This window comes from Macaca mulatta, chromosome 11, assembly GCF_049350105.2.
Source record: "Macaca mulatta isolate MMU2019108-1 chromosome 11, T2T-MMU8v2.0, whole genome shotgun sequence".
In the NCBI taxonomy this organism is placed as follows: Eukaryota; Metazoa; Chordata; class Mammalia; order Primates; family Cercopithecidae; genus Macaca; species Macaca mulatta.
Genome location: NC_133416.1, coordinates 118,749,115 through 118,773,220, shown reverse-complemented (window position 1 = coordinate 118,773,220; position 24,106 = coordinate 118,749,115). Strand labels below are relative to the sequence as shown.

General features: G+C 40.7%; 1 protein-coding gene, 2 long non-coding RNA genes and 1 other non-coding gene across 53 annotated transcripts in view; 3 read left to right on the top strand and 1 right to left on the bottom strand.

Moving 5' to 3' along the window:
• Nucleotides 1-16,375, bottom strand: part of LOC144333082 (uncharacterized) — a 31,829-nt gene extending 15,454 nt beyond the window's left edge. The window contains exons 1-2 of the long non-coding RNA XR_013401434.1: nucleotides 15,674-16,375; nucleotides 15,094-15,351 (exon numbers count right to left, since the gene is read on the bottom strand). This is a non-coding gene — a long non-coding RNA (uncharacterized LOC144333082). The remainder of the gene's footprint in view (nucleotides 1-15,093; nucleotides 15,352-15,673) is intronic.
• ATXN2 (ataxin 2) overlaps nucleotides 1-24,106 on the top strand; it is a 151,754-nt gene that overhangs the window by 26,833 nt on the left and 100,815 nt on the right. For all 50 annotated transcript variants that reach the window (XM_077955140.1, XM_077955134.1, XM_077955121.1 and 47 more), the window contains exons 2-5: nucleotides 19,111-19,147; nucleotides 20,822-20,881; nucleotides 22,043-22,114; nucleotides 22,596-22,746. In XM_077955140.1, the coding sequence (XP_077811266.1) occupies nucleotides 19,111-19,147; nucleotides 20,822-20,881; nucleotides 22,043-22,114; nucleotides 22,596-22,746 (320 nt within the window). The remainder of the gene's footprint in view (nucleotides 1-19,110; nucleotides 19,148-20,821; nucleotides 20,882-22,042; nucleotides 22,115-22,595; nucleotides 22,747-24,106) is intronic.
• LOC114671166 (U7 small nuclear RNA) lies at nucleotides 9,438-9,500 on the top strand. The gene has a single exon (XR_003721055.1). It is a non-coding gene; the product is annotated as a U7 small nuclear RNA (small nuclear RNA).
• On the top strand, nucleotides 13,457-16,490 carry LOC144333102 (uncharacterized). The gene is made up of 3 exons (XR_013401460.1): nucleotides 13,457-13,559; nucleotides 14,056-14,097; nucleotides 16,380-16,490. It is a non-coding gene; the product is annotated as an uncharacterized LOC144333102 (long non-coding RNA).

Below are 24,106 nucleotides of genomic sequence, written 5' to 3'. Positions count from 1 at the left end.
TTTCTGAGCCAAGTGGTAGTAGTGGCCATTTTTTCTGAAGAAAAAAACCACATTTAGCTATCTATGATGTGAAAAGAGATGATGAACATTTTATTTATGTAATAAATGTTATGTAATAAAATAAATACCATTTATTGTGTGCCTATTAGGTTTCAGGAGAGCTGTGCCAAGAGCATTACTTGTATATCTTTTAAGTCTTATAACAGCCCAGCCTGTCAGACTGGTAGTGCCATATCCTTTTTACAGATGAGGAAGTGATGGATATGAGAAATTAAGGAAATTGCCCTTAGGTCAAAGAGATAGGAAGTGACAAAGCTGAGATTTTTAACCTTGTGAGATTTCAAAGTCTTTGCTTTTTAATAACTGTTCCACTGCCTGTAATATAGAGATATGACAAAAGCCACTAAAAATTAGTGAAGAAGACTGAGAGCAGTCGCTTACGCCTGTAATCCCAGCACTTCGAGGGGCTGAGGCGGGTGGATCACCTGAGGTCAGGAATTTGAGACCAGCCTGGCCAACATGACTAAACCCCATCTCTACTAAAAATACAAAAAAATTAGCCAGGCGTGGTGGCAGGCACCTGTAATCTCAGCTACTTGGCAGACTGAGGCAAGGAGAATCGCTTGAACCTGGGAGGTGAAGGTTGCAGTGAGCTGAGATTGCTCCATTGCACTCCAGCCTGGGCGACAAAGCAAGACTCCATCTCAAAAAAAAACAATGAAGAAAACAATCCAGTCAATATTGTCCACCATAAAATTTCTTCTGTCAACCATGCTTTAGTCCTGGCAGTTCTCTGCCAGTGAGTTTCAGTCAAAAAGTTTATTTATAATTCTTTTTTTTTTTTTTTTTAATTTTGAAATTTGGAAACAGCATCATAAATGATGGTTAGTTTTCTGCAGCTGCCTATTTTGGCAGATAGTCCATTGTTACTCATAATTAATTTGAACTAAAAGTAGTGTTGTACGATATCATGGGCTGTGAATGTGTTTGCGACTTGATCTAAGAACCCACACACCACTTAGGATGTTTTTGTAGGAAAATTAGAGTATGGAACTCACTTGCCCATGCTTTCCCTGTCTCAGTCCATTTTGGTAGGCTGCAAAGTCTGGGGCTAGAAGGACACTGAACAAGACTTCAGCAGTACGTGTTAGTCTTCCAGAGGGAATGAATGTAATAGTTGAGGAAATAATTTCTTTCCTTTGTGGCTTTATGCAAATTCCTGGCTATACTGTTATTTATTTGGGCCAAACAATAATATCAGGTGGTTGTACATTTTATTGTTAATTACTACGATACATTGATTTTATCCATGGGTTTAGCCTAGCCTACCTTTTGCTGTTAGGCTTCAACTCTACTTGTGTTGGGTAACCCCTCTGCTTAAAAATCACCCTATTCCCAAGCCTGAGGGAGTCTTCTCCACAGCTTTCTATGACCTAATCCAAGGCCTGGCAAACTTCATAAAGGGCCAGATAGTAAATTTGTGTTTTGTTTTGTTTTGTGTTGTTTTGAGATGGAGTTTTGCTCTTGTTGCCTAGGCTGGAGTGCATTGGTGCCATCTTGGCCCACTGCAGCCTCTGCCTCCCGGGTTCAAGCGATTCTCCTGCCTCAGCCTCTCAAGTAGCTGGGGTTATAGGCATGTGCCACCATGCTCGACTGATTTTTTTTTGTATTTAATAGAGATGGGGTTGATTCACCATTTTGGTCAGGCTGGTCTCAAACTCCTGACCTCAGATGATCCACCTGCCTCAGCCTCCCAAAGTGCTGGGATTACAGGTGTGAACCACCGTGCCCAGCCCGATAGTTAATATTTTAGGCTTTGCAGGCCATATATAGTCCCCTTTTTGTGAGTGTTTGCATGTTTTTCTTTACATACTTTAAAAGCTCTTTTTTTTTTGGAGACAGTATCTTGCTCTGTTGCCCAAGCTGGAGTGCAGTGGTACAATCTTGACTCACTGCAGCCTCTGCCTCCTGGGGTCAGGCGATTCTCCTGTCTCAGCTTCCTGAGTAGCTGGGATTACAGGTGCATGCTACCATGCCCGGCTAATTTTTGTATTTTTAGTAAAGATGGGGTTTTGCCATGTTGGCCAGGCTAGTCTCCTGATCTCAGGTAATCTGCCCACCTCCACTTCCCAAAGTACTGGGATTACAGGCGTGAGCCACCGCGCCTGACCTAAAAGCTCTTTACAGTGTAAAAAATGTTCTGAGCTTTAAGCCATATAAAAATAGGCCATAGGCCCATGGGCATTTGCTGACCCCTGGTAGAACTCCATTTTACCTTTCTGATCATGTTTCCCATTAACTCTTCAAAAATAAGACCTCCATTTAAATCAAGATGGTCTCCTTCCTCACTGCTTGTGGAGGTTCAGTGCCCAGCGTCTGCCTCTTGCTTGCTTCTCCATCCTTGTTCTGCCATTCGAGATCCTCATACTTACCCTTTAAGATCTAGCCCAAATCTTCCATGAAACTAATTCTAATAATTAAAAAAGAGTTCCTGGCTGGGCGCGGTGGCTCAAGCCTGTAATCCCAGCACTTTGGGAGGCCGAGACGGGCGGATCACAAGGTCAGGAGATCGAGACCATCCTGGCTAACACGGTGAAACCCCGTCTCTACTAAAAACACAAAAAATTAGCCGGGAGAGGTGGCGGCGCCTGTGGTCCCAGCTACTCGGGAGGCTGAGGCAGGAGAATGGCGGGAACCCAGGAGGCGGAGCTTGCAGTGAGCTGAGATCTGGCCACTGCACTCCAGCCTGGGCTACAGAGCGAGACTCCGTCTCAAAAAAAAAAAAAAAAAAGTTCCTGTAGAACTTAACCTTGTCTGGTACAAGTTAGCTTTCTTATTCAATAGTAGCTTACTATAAATTACAAGAATAAAAAGATTATCATTTTCCCTCACACTGTTTTATGGAGAATGCCTAAAGTTATTTTTTCTTTTTACAGGTCAGTATTCCTATTTCGCATCCTAATTCCTTTTCCCAAATCTGAATTTTGGGATTGGAAGCTTGTGTTTGAGATCGTTATGATTTGACTTCTTTATTGTACACAGGAGCAGGGACTTTACAACTAGTATTCGCATCCCTGCTGCTTCATATTTGGTGATGTAAGGCGAGTTATTTTCACTTAGCTTAAGTTTCTTCCCCTGTAAAAAGGGGATGGAAGAGGATTAAATGAATTAAACGTGTAACACGCTTAAATCAGTGTCTGGCAAATAATAAGTGCTCAGTAACTTTTAGCTGTTCTTATTAGCGTGTTTGGAAACCAGTAGTAACTACACCAGCAAGTTAAGGTTGAAAAGTGGTATTGATGGGCTTGGGGTAGTACAGTATGAATGGATGCAGTTTAGCATTTCATTGAGTTTGTATATTCATTAATTCATTACACAGTTGACGCTGTCAGACTAGTACAGAGACAAAGATGAATGAAACATTATCTGTGCTTCCAGGTTACCCAATGTAGAGAAGGCAGGTGTGCAGATAGTTTAAACTGGTAGCACTGGGAGGGGACTGCCATGGGTGGGCAGTGAAGAAAAAGGGCTTCAAAATGGTGAGAGTTGAGAAGGATCTTCAAGGATGATAAGCAGTTTTCAGTGAGGCCATGTAAGAGAGGAGGAAGTTCAGGCAGGGAAGAGTTTGTGCTAAACCACGGGGATGCTATATACTTGGTGTATGTAGAAAAAATTTGGTTCATAGTGTGATAAAAGAATTGGAGGGGGTCCTCACTAAAAGTAAGGAAACAAATTTGAAAGAATATGTTTCAGTTAGAAAATGAAATGAGCTTGAAGTAAACACTAATAAGGTTTTTAAAATAAAAAATTTCAATGTATTTAAAAAGAGAACAGTTGGATGAATCTTATGTACCTGTCACTCAGCTTTAGCAATTATCAGTAAATGGCCAACCTTGTGTCAGCTATACTCTCCTCTCCTCCACTGATAGTCTTTTGAAGGGGAATACAGTTGTTTTGTGGCCTCCAGGAAGGGATACATTTATGAGCAATGGGTAGATCATTGGGAGAGACTTGAGTTTCCTGTCAGGAAGCATTGTTGGTGTGTAAGTCAGAGGTGATATGAATGCCGTGGAAGGTGGGTGGCTTGCTATCTGGAGAACTTGAGAAAATGGGAATGGGCACTGTCCAGTACTGTGGCTACTTCCACACATGGTTCTTTAAATTTAAAATTATGTTGAGTAAAATTTAAATATTTCAGTTCCTCAGCCATACTAGCCACATTTCAAGTGCTTAGCTGCCACATATGCCTAATGGCTACAATATTGGAGAACATGACATAGGACATTTTCATCATTGCACAAAGTTCTGTTGGACAGCATGGGACTAGAGCCCTAAGATCCTTTTCTACTGGAGTTGTTTGGATTTTTTGGTGTGTCTAGGTAGATCTAATTGTTCATGGCTTCATGACTAAGCCTCTTATCCCTTTCTCTAGAGGGACTCAAGGGGTAAAGGCACTGAAGGGGTAAAACTTCATATAAAGAGGGTGTGGGTGGTGGTGGTGGTGGTGTTTTAAGACAGGGTCTTGCTCCGTCACTCAGGCTGGAGTTCAGTGGTGTGATCCTGGTTCACTGTAGCCTCGACATTCTGGGCTTAGTGATCCTCCCACCTCAGCTCCCAAATAACTGGGACTGTAGGCATGATCCACCACATCTGCCTAATTTTTAAATTTTTCTGTAGAGACGAGGTTTCGCCATGTTGCCCAGGCTGGTCTTAAACTCCTGGACTCACCTTGACCTCCCAGAGGGATTGCAGGTGTGAGCCACTGCAACTGGCCTTTTTTTCTCCTTTACTACTCTAGTTTATGCTGGAATATGAGGAAAATAATTATATTAGCTAGCAGTTATTAAGCACTTAACGTACCAGGCACTGTTTTAAGCTATGCTGTCTGTATGGAATATTACTTAATTTCCACAACCTTATGAGAAGATACTATTTTTTTTTCTTTTGAGAAGGTACTATTTTTATCTTCATTTCGTAGATGTTGAAATTGAAACACGGAGAGCTGAAGTCACAGGATTAAGGCCACAGAGCTGAGAAGTGATGGGGTCGGAATTTGAACCCAAGCAATTAATGCTGATATTAGTTCTTGTGTGAATGGTAATTGTTTTGAAACAATGATCCTAAATGATTATAATCTGGCAGTTCTGTGTGAATTTAGAGTTGCCTTCCCACCTCAGTTTGCTTAAAAAAAACAAAAAACCTCTAGCTTTACTATGTTTGGGTTGTCATGGCCCACCCCCTGCTGCCACTTCATTTGACTCATCTTTTTAGGGAGAAAATATTCAATAAGTGGTATAGGATTTCCCTTTCTAATAATAATTTAAACAGCAACAACAAGAAGCCTGAAATGGGAAGAACAAAATGACTCATCTAAGTGAGTTAACCTTGAGAGGTGGAACTTGATTTCTAGATTTTAGTTAATTGTCTAATTGATGTACTAAATATTAGTTACTTAAGTATTAAAGCAGGTAGACATAATAGTAGTTGGGGAGCTGCTGTAGATGGGATAGTTTGAGAAGGCCTCTCTCAGGAGGTGACATTTAAGTTGGTAACTAACAAGAAAGGGGCAACCGTGTGAATAGCTGGAGGGAAGAGCATTCTTACAGTTTTACTGGAAGGGGGTTAGAGGTATGTAGTACCCTTATGCCAAAGAAAATTAGTTACTTCTATACAACCAGTGTGATTCTAGAAACCTGGATCAATGAAATATTTTGATTATATAAAAAAATCTGTTACCCAGACCTTGTTGAAATAGCATTAGAAACTACTGAAGGACATATAGAGGAGTAGTGTTGAAAAATGGTGATGGATGAGCAGAATGGTGAAAAATAAAAAGACATGAAGCTCTATACTTATATTGTATGGTGACAGCACCAGTAGAAATTGCAGCGTTTTTTCCCCCCAATTTTTTTTTTGTTTGGTTTTTTTTTGAGATGGAGTCTTGCCGTGTCACTCAGGCTGGAGTACATTGTCATAATATTGGCTTACAGCAACCTCCGCCTCCCGGGTTCAAGCGATTGTCCTGCCTCAGCCTCCCAAGTAGCTGGGATTACACGCGTGTGCCACCACGCCCGGCTAATTTTTGTATTTTTAGTAGAGAGGGGATTTCATCATGTTGGCAAGGCTGGTCTTGAACTCCTGACCTCAGGCAATCCACCTGCCTTAGCCTCCCAAAGTGCTGGAATTACAGGTGTGAACCACTACGTCTGGCCTCCCCCAGTTGTTGAAACAATAATGGAAGGTAATTTTATTCTTAGATTATTTAATGTTTGTCAGTTATCAGGATGCATTAGATTGTTTGTATATATTGTTTTGCTTGTTAATTAACACAGTGAATAAGACAGACAAACATATGAAAATGTACGTTTATTTTTTGAGACAGAGTCTGTTGCGTAGGCTAGAGTGCAATGGCACAATCTCGGCGCACTGCAACCTCTGCCTCCCAAGTTCAAGCGATTCTCCTGTGTCAGCCTCTCGAGTAGCTGGAGCCACGAGTGCACGCCACCATACCCAGCTAATTTTTGTCTTTTTAGTAGAGATGGGGTTTCACCATGTTGGCCAGGCTGGTCTTGAATTCCTGACCTCAAGTTCTTTTTTTTTTTTTTTTTTTTTTTTGAGATGGGGTCTCGCTCTGTCTCCCAGGCTGGAGTGCAATGGCGAAATCTCAGCTTACTGCAACCTCTGCCTTCTGGGTTCAAGTGATTCTCCTGCCTCAGCCTCCTGAGTAGCTGGGACTACAGGCACATGCCACCATGCCAGGCTAATTTTTGTATTTTTAGTAGAAATGGGGTTTCACCATATTGGTGAAGCTGGTCTTGAACTCCTGACTTCGTGATTTGCCTGCCCCAACCTCCCGAAGTGCTGGGATTACAAGCGTGAGCCACCGCACCTGGCCTGTTTCTGGAATGTTAATAATCTTGTTGTCATTTCAACAGTGCTCACAGCAGCTTCAACAGGTGTAGATTCCATCTTAAGAAACCACTTTCTTTGCTTATCCATAAGAAGCAACTCCTCATCTATTCAAGTTTTATCATGAGATTGCAGCAATTCAGTTATATCTTCTGACCCCACTTCTAATTTTAGTTCTCTTGCTTTTTTTTTTTTACCATATCTGCGGTTACTTGCTCTACTGACGTCTTGAACCCCGCAAAATCATTCATGAGGATTATAAGCAATTTCCTGGCTGGGCACAGTGGCTCACGTCTGTAATCCCAGTACTTTGGGAGGCCAAGGAGGGCAGATCAGCTGAAGTTAGGAGTTCAAGACCAGTCAGACAAACGTCATGAAACCCCGTCTCTACTAAGAATACAAAAATTAGGCAGGCATGGTGGCGGGAACCTATAATCCCAGCTACTCGGGAGACTGAGGCAGGAGAATCGCTTAAACCTGAGAGGCGGAGGTTGCACTCCAGCCTGGGCAACAGGAGCGAAACTCCACCTTTAAAAAAACAAACAAACAAACAAACAATTTCCTCTAAAACTCTGCTAATATTGATGTTTTAACCTCCTCCCATGCTCATGGATGGCATTTTCCATGGCATCTAGAATGGTGAATACTTTTCAGAAAGTTTTCAATTTATTTTGCCCAGATCCATCAGAGAATGACTATGAATGGCAACAGTAACCTTACAGAATATCTTTCTGTCTTTCTCTCTTTCTCTTTCTCCCTCTCTCTTTCTGTCCCTCTCTCTCTCTGTCTCTCTTTCTCTCTTTCTCTCCTCCCCTCCGCCCCCCTTTTTTTGAGACGGAGTCTCGCTCTGTCCCCCAGGCTGGAGTGCAGTGACGCCATCTCAGCTCACTGTAAGCTCTGCCTCCCGGGTTCACACCATTCTTCTGCCTCAGCCTCCCGAGTAGCTGGGACTACAGGTGCCCGCCACCATGCCCAGCTAAGTTTTTGTATTTTTAGTAGAGACGGGGTTTCACTCTGTTAGCCAGGGTGGTCTCGATCTCCTGACCTCGTGATCCGCCCGCCTCGGCCTCCCAAAGTGCTGGGATTACAGGTGTGAGCCACCACGCCCGGCCCCCTCCCCTTCTTTTTGAGGCAGCATCTCACTCTCTGTTGTCCATACTGGAGTGCGGTGGCATGATCTCAGCTCACTGCAACCTCCGCCTCTTGGGCTCAAGTGACTTGGGAGTAGCTGGGATTACAGGCGCCCACCACCACTTCTGGCTAATTTTTGTATTTTTAGTAGAGATGGGGTTTCACGATGTGGGCCAGGCTGGTCTTGAACTCCTGGCCTCAAGTGATCCACCTGCCTTGGCCTCCCAAAGTGCTGGGATTATATGTGTGAGCCACTACGCCTGGCCTAATTGACCTAATTTCAATATTGTTGAGTCTCAGGGAATAGAGAGGCACGAGGAGAAAGGAGAGAGACAAGCTGACTGCTGGTTCGTGGAGTAGTCATAACACACAGCATTTATTAAGATTGCTGTCTTATATGGACAGTTTGTGGTGCCTTAAAACAAATCAGGGTAATGTCAACGATTACTGATTGCAGATTAGAGATTACTATAACAGATACAATAATAATTGTAAATTATTATTTACAATTATTGTAAAATACAATCTGTATTCTAACAGGTACAATTGTAAAGTGTTACAATTGGGCAAAGTTTGATAATATTGTGAGATTTATGAAAATGTGGCACAGTCGCAAAGAAGGCACATGTTACTGGAAATACGGCACTAATGGACTTGCCCGACTCTAGGTTTCCACAGACTTTCAGCTTGTCAAAAATGCAGCATCTGTGAATTTCAATAAAGCAAAGCAGAATAAAATGAGGTGTGCATGTATTGCCATCATATGTACACTAGTAAAATACCGTTTTTTCTTCAGTAGGTGGATCAACCTCAAATTTTAATATGAAGCATTACTTTTTTTTTTTTTTTTTTTGAGACGGAGTCTCGCTCTGTCGCCCAGGCTGGAGTGCAGTGGCAGGATCTCAGCTCACTGCAAGCTCCGTCTCTCGGGTTCATGCCATTCTCCTGCCTCAGCCTCCCGAGTAGCTGAGACTACAGGCGCCCGCCACCTCGCCCGGCTAGCTTTCTGTATTTTTTAGTAGAGACGGGGTTTCATCCTGTTAGCCAGGATGGTGTCGATCTCCTAACCTTGTGATCCGCCCGTCTCGGCCTCCCAAAGTGCTGGGATTACAGGCTTGAGCCACCGCGCCCGGCCATGAAGCATTACTTAAATGAGAACATGGGGACTTTCATGACATTTCTTACTTGTGTGTGCATAAAATTTCCATGAAAATAATTTAATGCTATCCAGCAGTTTATTTTAGAAGTAAGTACTGGAGGCTAGGCATGGTGGCTCATGCCTGTAATCCCAGCACTTTGGGAGGCTGAGGTAGGAGGATCACGTGAGTTCAGGAGCTGGAGACCAGCTTGGGCAATGTAGTGCGACCCTGTCTCTACAAAAGAGAAAAGAAGTACTAGAGTGTTACAGCTCTTACAGAGTTTGTCTAGCAGGTTTTCCAGTCTTTACCAGAAATGCCCCCATGCAGAAGTAGTAAATACTGATTCATGTAAAATAATAAACAACTTTATCTTTCATTTTTTTAAAAAAAGGGTCTTGTAATGTTGCCCAGACTGGCCTTTAATTCCTGGGCTCAAGCGATCCTCTCATCTGAGCCTTGTGAGTAGCTGAGACTACAGGCTGCACTACTGCACCTGGCTCTGCTTGATTTTTAATTGTTGTGTTGCTGTTGCAGCTATGGTTTCTTTTTTTTTTTTTTCTTCAGTGCAAGGATGGGCAAACTTTTTATGTAAAGTCTCAGATAATAAGTATTTTAGGCTTTAAGGCCATATAACTTCTCTGTTGCATATCCTTTTTTCTTTAAACAATCCTTACTATTTTTTTTCTTCCATTTCCCCTCAAATTCCTTTTACCATAAGCAACTCTTGAATAACTTAAAAATCATTCTTAGTCCAGAAGCCAGACCAAAACAGGTTGTGGGCTGTAGTTTCCTGACCCCTGACTTAAAGATTGATTGCTTTGAAATGGAAAGTTGTGGGGGTTTTTTTGAGATGAAGTCTCACTCTGTCGCCCAGGCTGGAGTGCAGTGGCATGATCTCGGCTCACTGCAAGCTCTGCCTCTTGGGTTCACGCCATTCTCCTACCTCAGCCTCCCAAGTAGCTGGGACTACAGGCATCTGCCACCACGCCCGGCTAATTTTTTGTTTTTTTAGTAGAGACGGGGTTTCACTATGTTACCCAGGATGGTCTCAATCTCCTGACTTCGTGATCCACCCGCTTCAGCCTCCCAAAGTGCTGGGATTACAGGCGTGAACCACCACGCCTGGCCTGAAATGGAAAGTTTTTAACTTTCTTCTTTTTTTCTTTCCCCTGTTCTGATTGGGCTGTTAATTCATTGGATATTTACTGAGTGTATATCATATGAGGCATGATTCCTCTGCTAATTTTGGTAGTGGTAGAAAGATACTTTTCGCCAAGCTTGGTTGTTCAGGTTTTCATTTGTCCAAGAGTTCCTGACCAAGTGTAAATGGATGTTGAAATCAAGTTGTTTCTTTGGCCACACAATGTGCCTTTGTGGCTATATCTATGTGCTTCTGGTGCCTCCTTTTAATTTTCACAAAGACAGTGCTTGCCAACCACACTGTTTTCCCTAATGTGAGGCTATGACCCCCTGGAAGAGGCATCATTTTCTGATTTTCACAGAAGCATAATACGGTCAGGTGATGGTCCTGAGTAGTGGGCATATGACAGATACACTGGTAATTATAATACAGATCTAAACTGGAGAGTTGAAAACAGCATTGTGTATTTGATTGAGATAATCTAAGGAAGGCTTCCTGAAAAGATGGCATTTGAGTTTCAAGGCTGAGTAGGATTAAGTATTATTACTTAAAAAATGTGTTGGACAGTGCACTAAGTAGAGTTAACAAGTCATATCACTTACAGTTTCCAATTAAAAATATTTTGCTTACACATAATTTTAGACTTTTAGAAAAATTGCAAAGATACTACAAATAATTCTCATATATTTCACCTACATTCTTCAAGTAACATTTTACCATATTCACCTTTACGTTTTCTCTTTATTGGTATTTGTATATATAAGGTTTAATGTAAAATAAAAATTACCTTATTAAACATATGAGAGACATGATGCTTCTTTAGCCCTAAATACTTCAAATTGTATTTCCTAATAACAAGGGCATTCTATTTCAAAACCACAGTACAGTTTAAGGAGATTAATATGTGTCAAACTGTTATGCTGTTTACAGACCTTTTCTTCTAATGTCCTTTAAAACAGTCAACAAATCAACATTTTTTTCTGGTCCGAGAACCAGTAAATACATATATTCTACATATATGTATATGCGCTATGTGTACATATGTATGTATTCTATATATCTGTATTTTACATATATATGTACCTATATATATGTAGAATATATATATTTACTCCCCCTGTCCAAGAACCAATCCAGGATTGTTACCTTCAGTTATCGTGTATCTTTGGTCTCCTTTAATCCATAGCAGTTCCTTTGTCTTTTATGACTTGACACTTTTGAAGATTATAGGTTATTTTGTAGACTGTCTCTCAATTAGGGTTTATTTTAGGTTTCCTTATCATTAGATTCAGATATTTATTTTTGGCAGGAATACAACAGAAATGATTTGTGTGTTTTTCTCATTGCATGATATCAGAAAGTGCATTATATATATTTGTCCCATTACTGGGGTTGTTAACTTTGATCACTTGGTTAGGGTTGTGTCTACTAAGTTTCTTCACTATAAAGTTATTTTTCACTTTGTCATTTCATCAGTATCTTGTGGGGAGTTACTTTGTGGTTATATAAATACTCTGTTTCTACTTTCCCTTACTATATTTAGCGTCTATGAACACTTTGCCTGAAACAGTTATTTACTATGGTGTTACCAAGTGGTGATGCCCCTTTCTTCCATCACTCTGTGTACATTTTTTTTTTTTTGAGACGGAGTTTCCCTCTTATTGCCCAGGCTGGAGTGCAGTGGCGCAATCTCAGCTCATTGCAACCTCTGCCCCACCAGGTTCAAGCAATTCTGCGTCAGCCTCCTGAGTAGCTGGGATTACAAGCATGTGCCACCTCGCCCGGCTAATTTTGTATTTTTAGTAGAGATGAGATTTCTCCATGTTGGTCAGGCTGGTCTAGAACTCCTGACCTTAGGTGATCCACCTGCCTTGGCCTCTTGAAGTGCTGGGATTACAGATGTGAGCCACTGCGCCTGGCCAAGTGAATATTTGCTAATGTAGCATTTTTTATGATTTTTTTTTTTTTTTTTTTTTTTTTTTTTTTTTTTGAGATGGAGTTTTGCTCTTGTTGCCCAGGCTGGAGTGCAGTGGCACGACCTTGGCTCACTGCAACCTCCACCTCCTGGGTTCAACAGTTCTCCTGCCTCAGCCTCCCGAATAGTTGGGATTACAGGCGTCCGCTACCACACCTGGCTGTTTTTGTATTTTTAGTAATGATGGAGTTTCAGCATGTTGGCCAGGCTGGTCTTGAACTCCTGACCTCAGGTGATCCACCTGCCTTGGCCTCCCAAAGTGCTGGGATTAAGGCATGAGCCACCATGCCCGACCAGAGACTGTTCTTTTTTTTTTTTTTCTTTTGAGGCAGAGTCTCGCTCTGTTGCCCAGGCTGGAGTGCAGTGGCACGACCTTGGCTCACTGCAACCTCCACCTCCTGGGTTCAACAGTTCTCCTGCCTCAGCCTCCTGAATAGTTGGGATTACAGGCGTCTGCTACCACACCTGGCTAAGTTTTTGTATTTTTAGTAATGATGGAGTTTCAACATGTTGGCCAGGCTGGTCTTGAACTCCTGACCTCAGGTGATCCACCTGCCTTGGCCTTCCAAAGTGCTGGGATTAAGGCGTGAGCCACCATGCCCGGCCAGAGACTGTTCTTTTTTTTTTTTCTTTGAAGGCAGAGTCTCGCTCTGTTGCCCAGGCTGGAGTGCAGTGGCGTGATCTCGACTCACTGCAAGCTCCGCTTCCTGTTTTCACACCATTCTCCTGCCTTAGCCTCCCAAGTAGCTGGGGCTACAGGTGCCCACCACCACGCCTGGCTAATTTTGTTTTTGTGTTTTTAGTAGAGATGAGGTTTCACCATGTTAGCCAGGATGGTCTCCATCTCCTGACCTCGTGATCCACCCGTCTTGGCCTCCCAAGGTGCTAGGATTACAGGCGTGAGCCTCTGCACCCGACCGAGACTGTTCATTTTTATTCATACTTTATTCCCTCTGTTCTTTGGATTGCATAATCTGTCTCAGTCTGCAAAATTGTTATTTCGTCAGTTCAAATCTGTTTAGTTCTCTAGTGAATTTTTCATTTTAGTTACTGTATTTTCAACTTGACTTCCATTTGGTTTCTTTAAAATAATTTCTCTTTATTAATATTCTTTATTTGATGCAATATGATAATCATATCTTTTTTTTTTTTTTGGATGGAGTCTTGCTCTGTCATCCAGGCTGGATCTTGGCTCCCTGCAACCTCTGCTTCGTGGATTCAAGCGATTCTCCTGCCTCAGCCTCCCAAGTAGCTGGGACAACAGGTGCATGTCACCACACCCAGCTAATTTTTGTATTTTTAGTAGAGACTGGGTTTCACCGTGTTAGCCAAGATGGTCTCGATCTCCTGACCTTGTGATCAGCCCACCTTGACCTTCCAGCGTGCTGGGATTACAGGCATGAGTCACTGTGCCTGGCCAATCATACCTTCTTTTACTGCATTAATTATGGTTTTCTTTCGTTCTTTAAACCTGTTTATAGTGACCACTTTTGAAGTTCTTACTAAATCAGACATCTGGTTATACAAGCAATTTCTATTGCCTACTTTTTTTTCCAGTGGGTGGGGTTATACTTTCCTGTGTCTTAGCTTGTCTTGTCATTTTTTGTTGAAAACTGGACATTTTGAATAATGTAGTAACTCTGGATACTGGTCCTCATTAGCCTATGGTTGGGGGGGGTGGTTGTTACTGTTATTTGGTTATTTGTCTAATGACTGGCTGAATGATTTTAGTGTTCTATCCTTCTTCCCTCCCCGTACAGTGTGACGCATCTGATGCTGCTTTTCTTGGGATGCAGCCTTGGGTATGCCTACCATCATTCTGGAATCACAGTGATTTTGGCATGGCTTTGTCTCTTTTCCCGACTGTACCCAGCTGTTAAGCTACACTAATTACTAGATGATGCTATAGAGTCATTTCTTGGTGTCCTTGGGGGATTGGTCCCAGGACCCCCCTGTTGGATATAAAAATTTATGGATGCTCTAGTCCCTCATAAAATGGCACAGTATTTGCATATACCTGTGCACATCCTCCTGTATACTTTGTCATTTTTAGATTACTTGTAGTACCTAATATGGTGTAAATACTAGGTAAATAGTTGTTATATATTTTTTATGTGTTTGTTTTTATCGTATTTATTTTTAAGTGTTTTTCATCTCGAGTGGTTGAATCTGAGGGTGTGAGATCCTCAGATGTGGAGGGCCTGCATTGTTTTTCAGTGATGCTTTGGGGCATAAACTGCTCCACAGACTGATCTGATCAAATTTTAGCTTCTTTGAAGGGATAGTTTCTGAGATCAGTGTTTTAAATTTGTTCTGATCCACGGAGGAGTCCTCCCAGCTCTCTTTCCCTAGTTTTGGCAAGCTACAATTTAGCACTTATCTCCAGTGATTCTACCAATCTCCTCCTACCAAGTGCCTTTGAAAGCATCATGAACTCTTTCATACCTTGTTGCAAATGAAATTTCTTTGGGAAGAGGTTGTGAGTTTTTTTCTCCTAAATTTTGGTACAATATATGTAATACACCATTTCAACAATTTTAAGCGCATTAAGTTGTTTTTTTTTTTTTTGAGATGGAGTCTCGCTCTGTCGCCCAGGCTGGAGTTCAGTGGCCTAATCTTGGCTCACTGGAACCTCCACTTCCCAGGTTAAAGTGATTCTCCTGTCTCAGCCTCCCCAAGTATCTGGGATTACAGGTGCGTGCCACCACGCCCAGCTAATTTTTGTGTTTTTAGTAGAAACGGGGTTTCACCATGTTGGTCAGGCTGGTCTCGAACTCCTGACCTTGTGATCCACCCACCTCGGCTTTCCAAAGTGCTGGGATTACAGGCCTGAGCCATGACGCCCAGCTTATGTATTGCTTTTATATGTATTTTAAAATTTATAAGTTCTCCTCCTATGGTGTTTTTGTACTACGTGATTTATTTGTTGTTGTTGTTTTTTTTTGTTTTTTTTTTTTTTTTTTTGAGATGGAGTCTCGCTCTGTCGCCCAGGCTGGAGTGCAGTGGCCAGATCTCAGCTCACTGCAAGCTCCGCCTCCCGGGTTCACGCCATTCTCCTGCCTCAGCCTCCCGAGTAGCTGGGACTACAGGCGTCCGCCACATCGCCCGGCTAGTTTTTTGTATTTTTTTGTAGAGACGGGGTTTCACCGTGTTAGCCAGGATGGTCTCGATCTCCTGACCTCGTGATCCACCTGTCTCGGCCTCCCAAAGTGCTGGGATTACAGGCTTGAGCCACCGCGCCCGGCCGATTTATTTGTTAAACTGTCATTTTTGGCCGGGCGTGGTAGCTCATGCCTGTAATCCCAGCACTTTGGGAGGCTGAGACGAGTGGACCACAAGGTTAAGAGATCGAGACCATCCTGGCCAACATGGTGAAACCCTGTCTCTACTAAAAATACAAAAATATCTGGGCATGGTGGCGCTCGCCTGTAGTCATAGCTACTTGGAGGCTGAGGCAGGAGAATCGCTTGAACCCAGGAGGCGGAGGTTGCAGTGAGCCAAATTGTGCTACTGCACTCCAGCCTGGCAACAGAGTGAGACTCTGTCTCAGAAAATAAAAAAAAAAAAAAAAAAAGAAAAACTGTCATTTTTTATGTTGCATTTACTACATTCTGGATTTAAACTGTGAGTAACCTCATGGTATCAGTTAATATATCCTTCCATCTTAATGTTTCTCGTAAACTGGTAGTAGATCCGTAAACTTGATTAGGTCTATCCTATTGTATCACATCAGAAGGTGGGTTTTTTTTCTTTTCTTTTTTTTTTTAAGGGAAATTGTTTGAAAGTAGAATGGTAAAGTGAACCCCTGAACACCTATCACCCAGCTTTAATAGTTATGAGCTCATACCATTCTTGTTTGATTTACAACCCCATTGATTTCTCCCTTCTGTATTATTATTATTTAGTTACTTATTTTTTGAGACAGGGTTTTGCTCTGTCACCCATGCTGGAGTGCAGTGGCATGATCACAGCTCACTGCAGTCTTGACCTCCTGGGCTCAAGTGATCCTCCCACCTCTCCCTACCGAGTAGCGGGGACCACAGGCTTGTGCCACCACACATGGCTAATTTTTTATTTTTTGTAGAAACGGGGTCTTGCTTTGTTGCCCAGACTGATCTCAAACTCCTGCACTCAAGTAATCCTCCTGCCTCAGCCTCCCAAAGTCCTGGGATTACAAGCATGAGCTACCACATTCAGCATGTAAATTTCTTTATATTAATTTGACTGACATTTTAAGTGACACTTGAATTTCATATTCGGCAACTATTGAAAGCATAGAGTCCTGGATATTAGTGTTTTGTTAAACTTGATCTATCTAACCATAAATATACTTAGGTCTAAAATGTGCTCTTGGCCTTTTTTTATTGCAATTCAGTATTTGTTTCTCTATTAAATAGTAAAATACTTGGTTTGAGATATTAATGAAAAGATTAAAAGTGAAGCATAACTTGAAGGGATACAAAAAGAAACAAGAATTTAGACTTTAATGGATTTCAGAGAATACTGCTTCGATATGCTAACATTCTTCTTGGGTGTCCAACCATGTCATAGATCAGTGGAAATCAGTGGTTTCTGTATTCTGTACTGTTTTTTATATGATAATACTTTCCTGGTTGAATGATATGTTCTGTTGAGTAAACTCCATGGTCAAACAATTACTTTTTATTAGTTAAAGATGTAACCACATAATCACTAAAAAGAACAATGTGACTTATTTAAAGGGGATTATGTTTTTAAGTCTTTTATATAGCTTTGTAGGGAGGCCATATGAATTTAAGGACAGTTCGTGGCATTTGTTCAAGGTTTTGTAACTTGGCATCTCAGCAACCACCAGGATACCAGATCATCCTTCTAAGTAAGATTTAGGCATTTTTGCCTTCATGTACAGGCTATAAGTAACCACCCGCTACCCCCCACTAAAGCCATGAATTCAAATGATGTTTGAAAAAGTACAGAATTTCTGTTAGATGAGGTAGTTTATTCCTTGTGATACAGTTTCAAAGAGGCAGCATAACCTAGAAATGAAAAACTTAGACATGGAATCAGATATACCTGGTTTAAATACCAGCTCTACTGCGCATGAATTGGATGATTTTGGTCAAGATATTTGATTGGTAAGGCTCAGTTTCCTCACCTGTAAGGTAGAGGTGATAGATTAGACATGTTCCATGTGAGGTACTTAGTATGGTGTCTTTTTTTGTAGTGAGATCTATGAAAGATAAATTATTAGTCGTGTTCCTTAGACTTCAGAAGTTTATCTCTGTGCCATGTTTGAGGCAAACAGTTACAGAATTAGAACGTTAGAAATGAAAGGAATCCTAGATATCATTTGATTCAAGTCATTGTTTTCTGGATGAGAGAAGAAAGTAAGGAAAGTGACAGAGTTGGAGACCAAGCTGGGACTGGCCTTCAGAATGTTTAGAGTACTCTTCTAGGAATGGACCAGTCATATTACTAGACTTTTTGGACCCTGAATTGTGCTTTTCCTTGAATGTTTTGAATTTTGGTTTGAGTGCTGTGATTATTTTATTAAAACAAGATTCCAGTCCTATTGTCATGACTAATGTTTATGAGAAATGTAACATTTCACTTTAACGGTGTTTTAAAATTATTCTAAGGGCCCTAATCTTTTTCAGTGGAATAAGCTTTAGGTTGTATTATATTCTGTAATTCACATAAAAATAGAGTTCATCTTTACTTGACAGCCGAATTTTGTGTACTGCATCTTTTCTGAGGGAGAGAGTTGGCAAGGAAAGGCACTTGTTATAACAATCCACACATATAGACACATATTATTTAGAAATGAAAGTGCTTTGAATGATTTAGCTTATTTTCAGTTTTTTTTTTTTTTTCCCTGCGGTTGTAATCATATGACCTGTTTTTCTTGTTATGGGTTTTTTTTTTTTTTTTTTTTTTTTTGAGACACAGTCTTGCTCTGTCACCCAGGCTGGAGTGCAATGGGGCGGTCTCAGCTCACTGCAACCTCTGCCTCCCAGGTTCAAGTGATTCTTCTGCCTCAGCCTCCCTAGTAGCTGGAACTACAGGCACATGCCACCACACCCAGCTAATTTTTAAATTTTAGTAAAGATGGGATTTCACTGTGTTAGCCAGGATGGTCTTGAACTCCCGACCTCGTGATCTGCCCATCTTGGCCTCCCAAAGTACTGGGATTACAGGCATGAGCCACCGTGCCCAGCCCATATGACCTGTTTCTCTTTTATAGATGGGGGAGAAATATGGGAAGTGGCTTGGTGTCAGTCATCTGTGTTAGTTAAATCAAAAATATAATCTGTATTTTGCTTCGGAGTAGCTCTTTATAACAGTGATTGGCTACTTTGGGAGTAAAGATTATTATTTAGAGACAGGGTCTTGCTTTGTTGCCCAGGCTAGACTGCAGTGGAATGATCATAGCCCACTGCAGCCTCAAACTCCTGGACTCTGGTGTTCCTGCCTCAGCCTCCTGAGTAGCTAGGACTAGAGGTGCATGTCACCATGCCTGGCTATGATTATTATTAATTTGCGTTTAACATTAGTTTTTTTCTTCCAGTAGGCTATTTTACTTTATTTATTTGATTTTGATAAAGTTTGATTATTTCTAGTTTCCTTCCTTCTATGACCCCTACCCATTCTGGGTCTCCAGACAAGCAGTGCACAGGTAGAGCCATCCTTAGGTAACCTTTAGACTTAATATTAGGTGAGCTCTTCCCACAGATAGCCTCTCCTTTATTTGAATGGAATTATATTTTAAGTTTGGAAATATTTTTCAGCTTATTTAGCCTGTTGAATTTAATAAAAATAATATTTAATCTTTTCAGAGGTCGAAACAGTAACAAAGGACTGCCTCAGTCTACGGTGAGTAACTTTAATGTTACTTATTGGGGAAAATTAGTAGCTAAAACATGATCTCTAACCACAGACCAAATGCCAAGGCAAAAAATTCCCTTCTCTTGAATTTTATCACAGATAACTTGACTGTTTAAGTATATGATTATTAGCCTACATGTGTTTTTTTTTTTTTAATGATTCTATGCATAAAATGTAAAATTATTTGTTGTATTAGTCCATTCTCACAGTGCTAATAAAGATATACCCAAGACTGGGTAACTTATAAAGGAAAGAGGTTTAATTGACTCATGCTCTGCATTGCTGGGGAGGCCTCAGGAAGCTTACAATCATGGTGGAAGGGGAAGCAAACACATCCTTCTTCACATAGCGGGAAGAGAGAGAAGTGCTGAGCAAAGCAGGGAAAGCCCCTTATAAAACCATCAGATCTCCTGAGAACTCACTATCATGAGAGCAGCATAGGGGAAACTGCTCCCATGATTCAGTTATCTCCACCTGGTCCTGCCCTTGACACATGAGAATTATTAAAATTCAAGATAAGATTTGGGTGGGGACACAGAACCAAACCATATCATTTGTAAATAGTATTTTTTTCATGCGTAATAATAAGAACAAGTCATTTGTTCTTTTCTAAATGACTAAGTGCAAATCTAAGTGAAAAACCTCCAAGATACATGTTATGAACACCAAGAGTGGAGTCTGCAGAGTTCTTTATGCTTTTTATTTTGAATTAATGTGCTTTTTTTCTGCTGCTTTCATTTTTCTACTTTGGCTTTCTGGTCCTAAATTTTGGAATGTTACCAATGAAATTGAACTGGACCTAAAGGGCAGACGGTATAAGTTCCATGTAATGGAAGAAATAAATGAGAAGCTATTACACATTTTTGAGACGTTGCCTTTATTAGACAGATTGTTTTACAAGAGTCAGGAAGATACACACGTATATAGTAGTAATATGGAATAGTGTGGTTGATCAGACTTAAGCACTGTCATTGATGCAGATATGCTGGGAGAACCTAGTCAGGGTTTTTCTGTGAAGGTATGACCTGGCTTCCTACCCCGTTTATTTATACTTTACCCTTCTTAGGGTATATTTCTGTGAGTTTTAACAAATCCATACAATCAGTGTAACTACCACCACAATCAAGATAATAGAACAGTTTCATTGCCCACCAAAATCCCTCAAATCACTTTTTAGTGAACCCTCCTCTCCAACCATTGATTTGTCTTCCATCCTTATGGTTTGTGTCCTTCCTCCTTTATGGAAGTTGACTTTTGCTTTTTTATATCACGTTTAGTCAAAATATCGTTAGTTGGTATGACTGATAACACTTGAAAACCTGACCTTCTGTTCCTTCTGTTCTCTACAGAAGCAGAGTATTAAATAAACAGAATCTTCCTTTAATACACGTAAGATATCATAAACCTAACTAAACATTTTGCAACAAAATAAACATTAACTTTATATGCAAGTGTAAATACAGGCTGAATATCCCTAATCAGAAATGCTCTAGAATTTCACATTTTGAATTAGGGATGTTCAAGCACTAAGTATAATGCAGTATCCCCAAATCCGAAAAAATCCACAGTTTGAAATACTTCTGGTCCCAAGCATTTTAGATAAGGGAGATTCAATTTGTACTAATTTCTAATAGTCTTTTTTTTTTTTTTTTAATATTCCAGATTTCTTTTGACGGAATCTATGCAAATATGAGGATGGTTCATATACTTACATCAGTTGTTGTAAGTTATTAGATTATTGGGGATAAACTGCCTTGGGGGTAGAATAAAGTAATTCCATGAAGTTAAAATATGGATAAATGATTGTCAAAGCAACATTGCTTAGATCATGTTTAGTCAGGATGATTTAGAGAAATAGGTTAGAACTCCCTTTATCCAGTCTAATCATTGTAACAGTACAGTTGGTCCTCTGCATCTGTGAGTTCCATATTTATGAATTCAGCCAACCTTGGATCAAAAATATTTGATAAAAAGGCCAGGCACAGTGACTCACGCCTATAATCCCAGCACTTCGGGAGTTCGAGGTGGGCAGATCGCTTGAGCTCAGGAGTTTAAGACCAGCCTGGGCAACACGGCAGAACTCCATCTCTACAAAAAGTAAAAAAACTAGCCGAGCTTGGTGGTGCGTGCCTGTAGTCCCTGTGACTTGGGAGGCTGACGTGGGAGGATTGTTTGAGCCTGGGAGATGGAGGTTTCAGTGAGCTCAGATCATGCCCCTGCACTCAGCCTGAGCAACAGTGCCAGATTCCTTCTCAAAAAAAAAAAAAATAAATAAATAAATTTTTTTTTCTTTTTTTGAGAAAAAAGATGCAAGGTCGCATCTGAACCAAAGATGTACAGACGTTTTTCTTGTCATTATTCCCAAAACAATACAGTATGACAATTTACATATCATTTATATTATATTAGATATTATAAGTAATATAGGGATAAAGTATTTGGGAGAATGTGCTTAGTTATATGCAAATACTATTACATTTTATGTAAGTGACTTAAGTATAATGTAATTCGGTATCTGAAGGAGGTCCTGGAACCATTCCCCTACCAATAACAACAGACAACTGTATTCTTGTTAACCCTGCGGTGTGTGTAAAATAGTATTAGTAGTTGATTGTCTTTTGTACATTATTTTGTCAAAATAGCTGGGGTCAGACATGTTTGGCTTCAGTATTAAAATTCGTACTGCAAGCTCTGAGTAGAGCCTCCTGAAGAATTTCGAGAGTTCAGTGTATTGTTAATGTTTTGAAATTTTTGTATTGTTTTGTTAGTGAATACCTAATATTGAAGGAAGCCTGATGAGGTATAAAAAGTAAAATGAAAACAATTATCCCTGGTGACCAGATAATATACTGTTTCTTTGATAAATTAATTATGTGTTTTTAGGGCTCCAAATGTGAAGTACAAGTGAAAAATGGAGGTATATATGAAGGAGTTTTTAAAACCTACAGTCCGAAGGTAATTTTTACTTTTTTTTCTTTTTCTTACAAAGTAAAAGAACATATTCATAGTCAGTGCTTTACCTAGTTTTTAAAGCCACTTTGAATGATTTTACTCCTCAGTTTCAAATACTGATTATTTTATAGACTGCTTTGTGTAATCAGAAAGACTTCTTGATGTGTGTGCTTATTAAAATATTTCAATCACTTTTAAGCATTGTGATCTAATAGAGGGATGTAGTGGTTTATTTTTTCCTCTTAAAAAATTATTATTAATGTACTTAAGACAAACCATAGCAACAAAAAACATTTAGAAGTGAGGATTTTTAAAATGATGGATAATAAATCATATTCGTTGGAAAAAGGATGTGATTATCAGGTTCTCTTGAGATTATTTTTGTCAAAGGCATATAAGAACTGGTACCTTGATGAGCTAAAGAATTCCTAACAAATGTTATTTTGTAAATGTTTTGAATACTTACTTGTGTTTTTCATTTTAGTGTGATTTGGTACTTGATGCTGCACATGAGAAAAGTACAGAATCCAGTTCGGGGCCAAAACGTGAAGAAATAATGGAGAGTATCTTGTTCAAATGTTCAGACTTTGTTGTGGTACAGTTTAAAGATATGGACTCCAGTTATGCAAAAAGAGGTGGGTTTTGATTTCCTAAATATGCCTCATGGTTTACTAAATTTATTCAAGCATAGATTTCCACAGTGATGTTACAAACTTTTTTATTTTTTTTTTTTTTTTTGAGACGGAGTCTCGCTCTGTCGCCCAGGCTGGAGTGCAGTGGCGCGATCTCGGCTCACTGCAAGCTCCGCCTCCCGGGTTCACGCCATTCTCCTGCCTCAGCCTCCCGAATAGCTGGGACTACAGGCGCCCACAACCGCGCCCGGCTAATTTTTTGTATTTTTAGTAGAGACGGGGTTTCACCGTGGTCTCGATCTCCTGACCTTGTGATCCGCCCGCCTCGGCCTCCCAAAGTGCTGGGATTACAAACTTTTTTAAAAGAAATATCTGGGCCGGGTATGGTGGCTCATTCCTGTAATCTCAGCACTTAGGGAGGCTGAGGCAGGTGGATCACCTGAGGTCAGGAGTTCAAGACCAGCCTGGCCAACATACTAAAAATATAAAAATTAGCTGGGAGTGGTAGCGTGCACCTGTAGTCCTAGCTTCTAGGGAGGCTGAGACAGAATTGCTTGAACCCAGGAGGCAGAGGTTGTAGTGAGCTGATATCACACCACTGCATTCCAGCCTGGGTGACAGAGTGAGACTCCGTTTCAAAAAAAAAGAAAAAAGAAATATCTGCTTTCTGGAATAACCCAAGTAAGGCAATTTTTTAGAAAAATGGGATTTTATTTTTTTTTTTTTGAGACGGAGTCTTGCTCTGTCGCCCAGGCTGGAGTGCAGTGGCCGGATCTCAGCTCACTGCAAGCTCCGTCTCTCGGGTTCACGCCATTCTCCTGCCTCAGCCTCCCGAGTAGCTGGGACAACAGGCGCCCACCACCTCGCCCGGCTAGTTTTTTGTATTTTTTAGTAGAGACAGGGTTTCACCGTGTTAGCCAGGATGGTCTCGATCTCCTGACCTCGTGATCCGCCCGTCTCAGCCTCCCAAAGTGCTGGGATTACAGGCTTGAGCCACTGCGCCCGGCCGAAAAATGGGAATTTTAATGCATTTTTGTTGGAAAAACTTTTAGTACTTTAGAGAAAAATAGAGTTTTTGTGATCTCTTAAAAAATTAAGTTTGTAAAGCATTTTCTACAGTTTTGTGGTCAAGAATGCTACTGATTATATTCAACTGAAAATTTTTTGTCCCATTTGTCCTACAATGCTTTCGTTTATAAGTGGGCATGTGGCAAATCTGGAAAGAAATCAAAGCATAGAGCTAAGGAAGAAAGGTAGAGAACGGCTGGTAGAAAACAGTTGTCTAATGAAAATGAAAAAGGGTAAAGAAGTAGAACATGTATATTTAAAAAATAGAATATGAGGCAAAATTTTGAGAATTTAA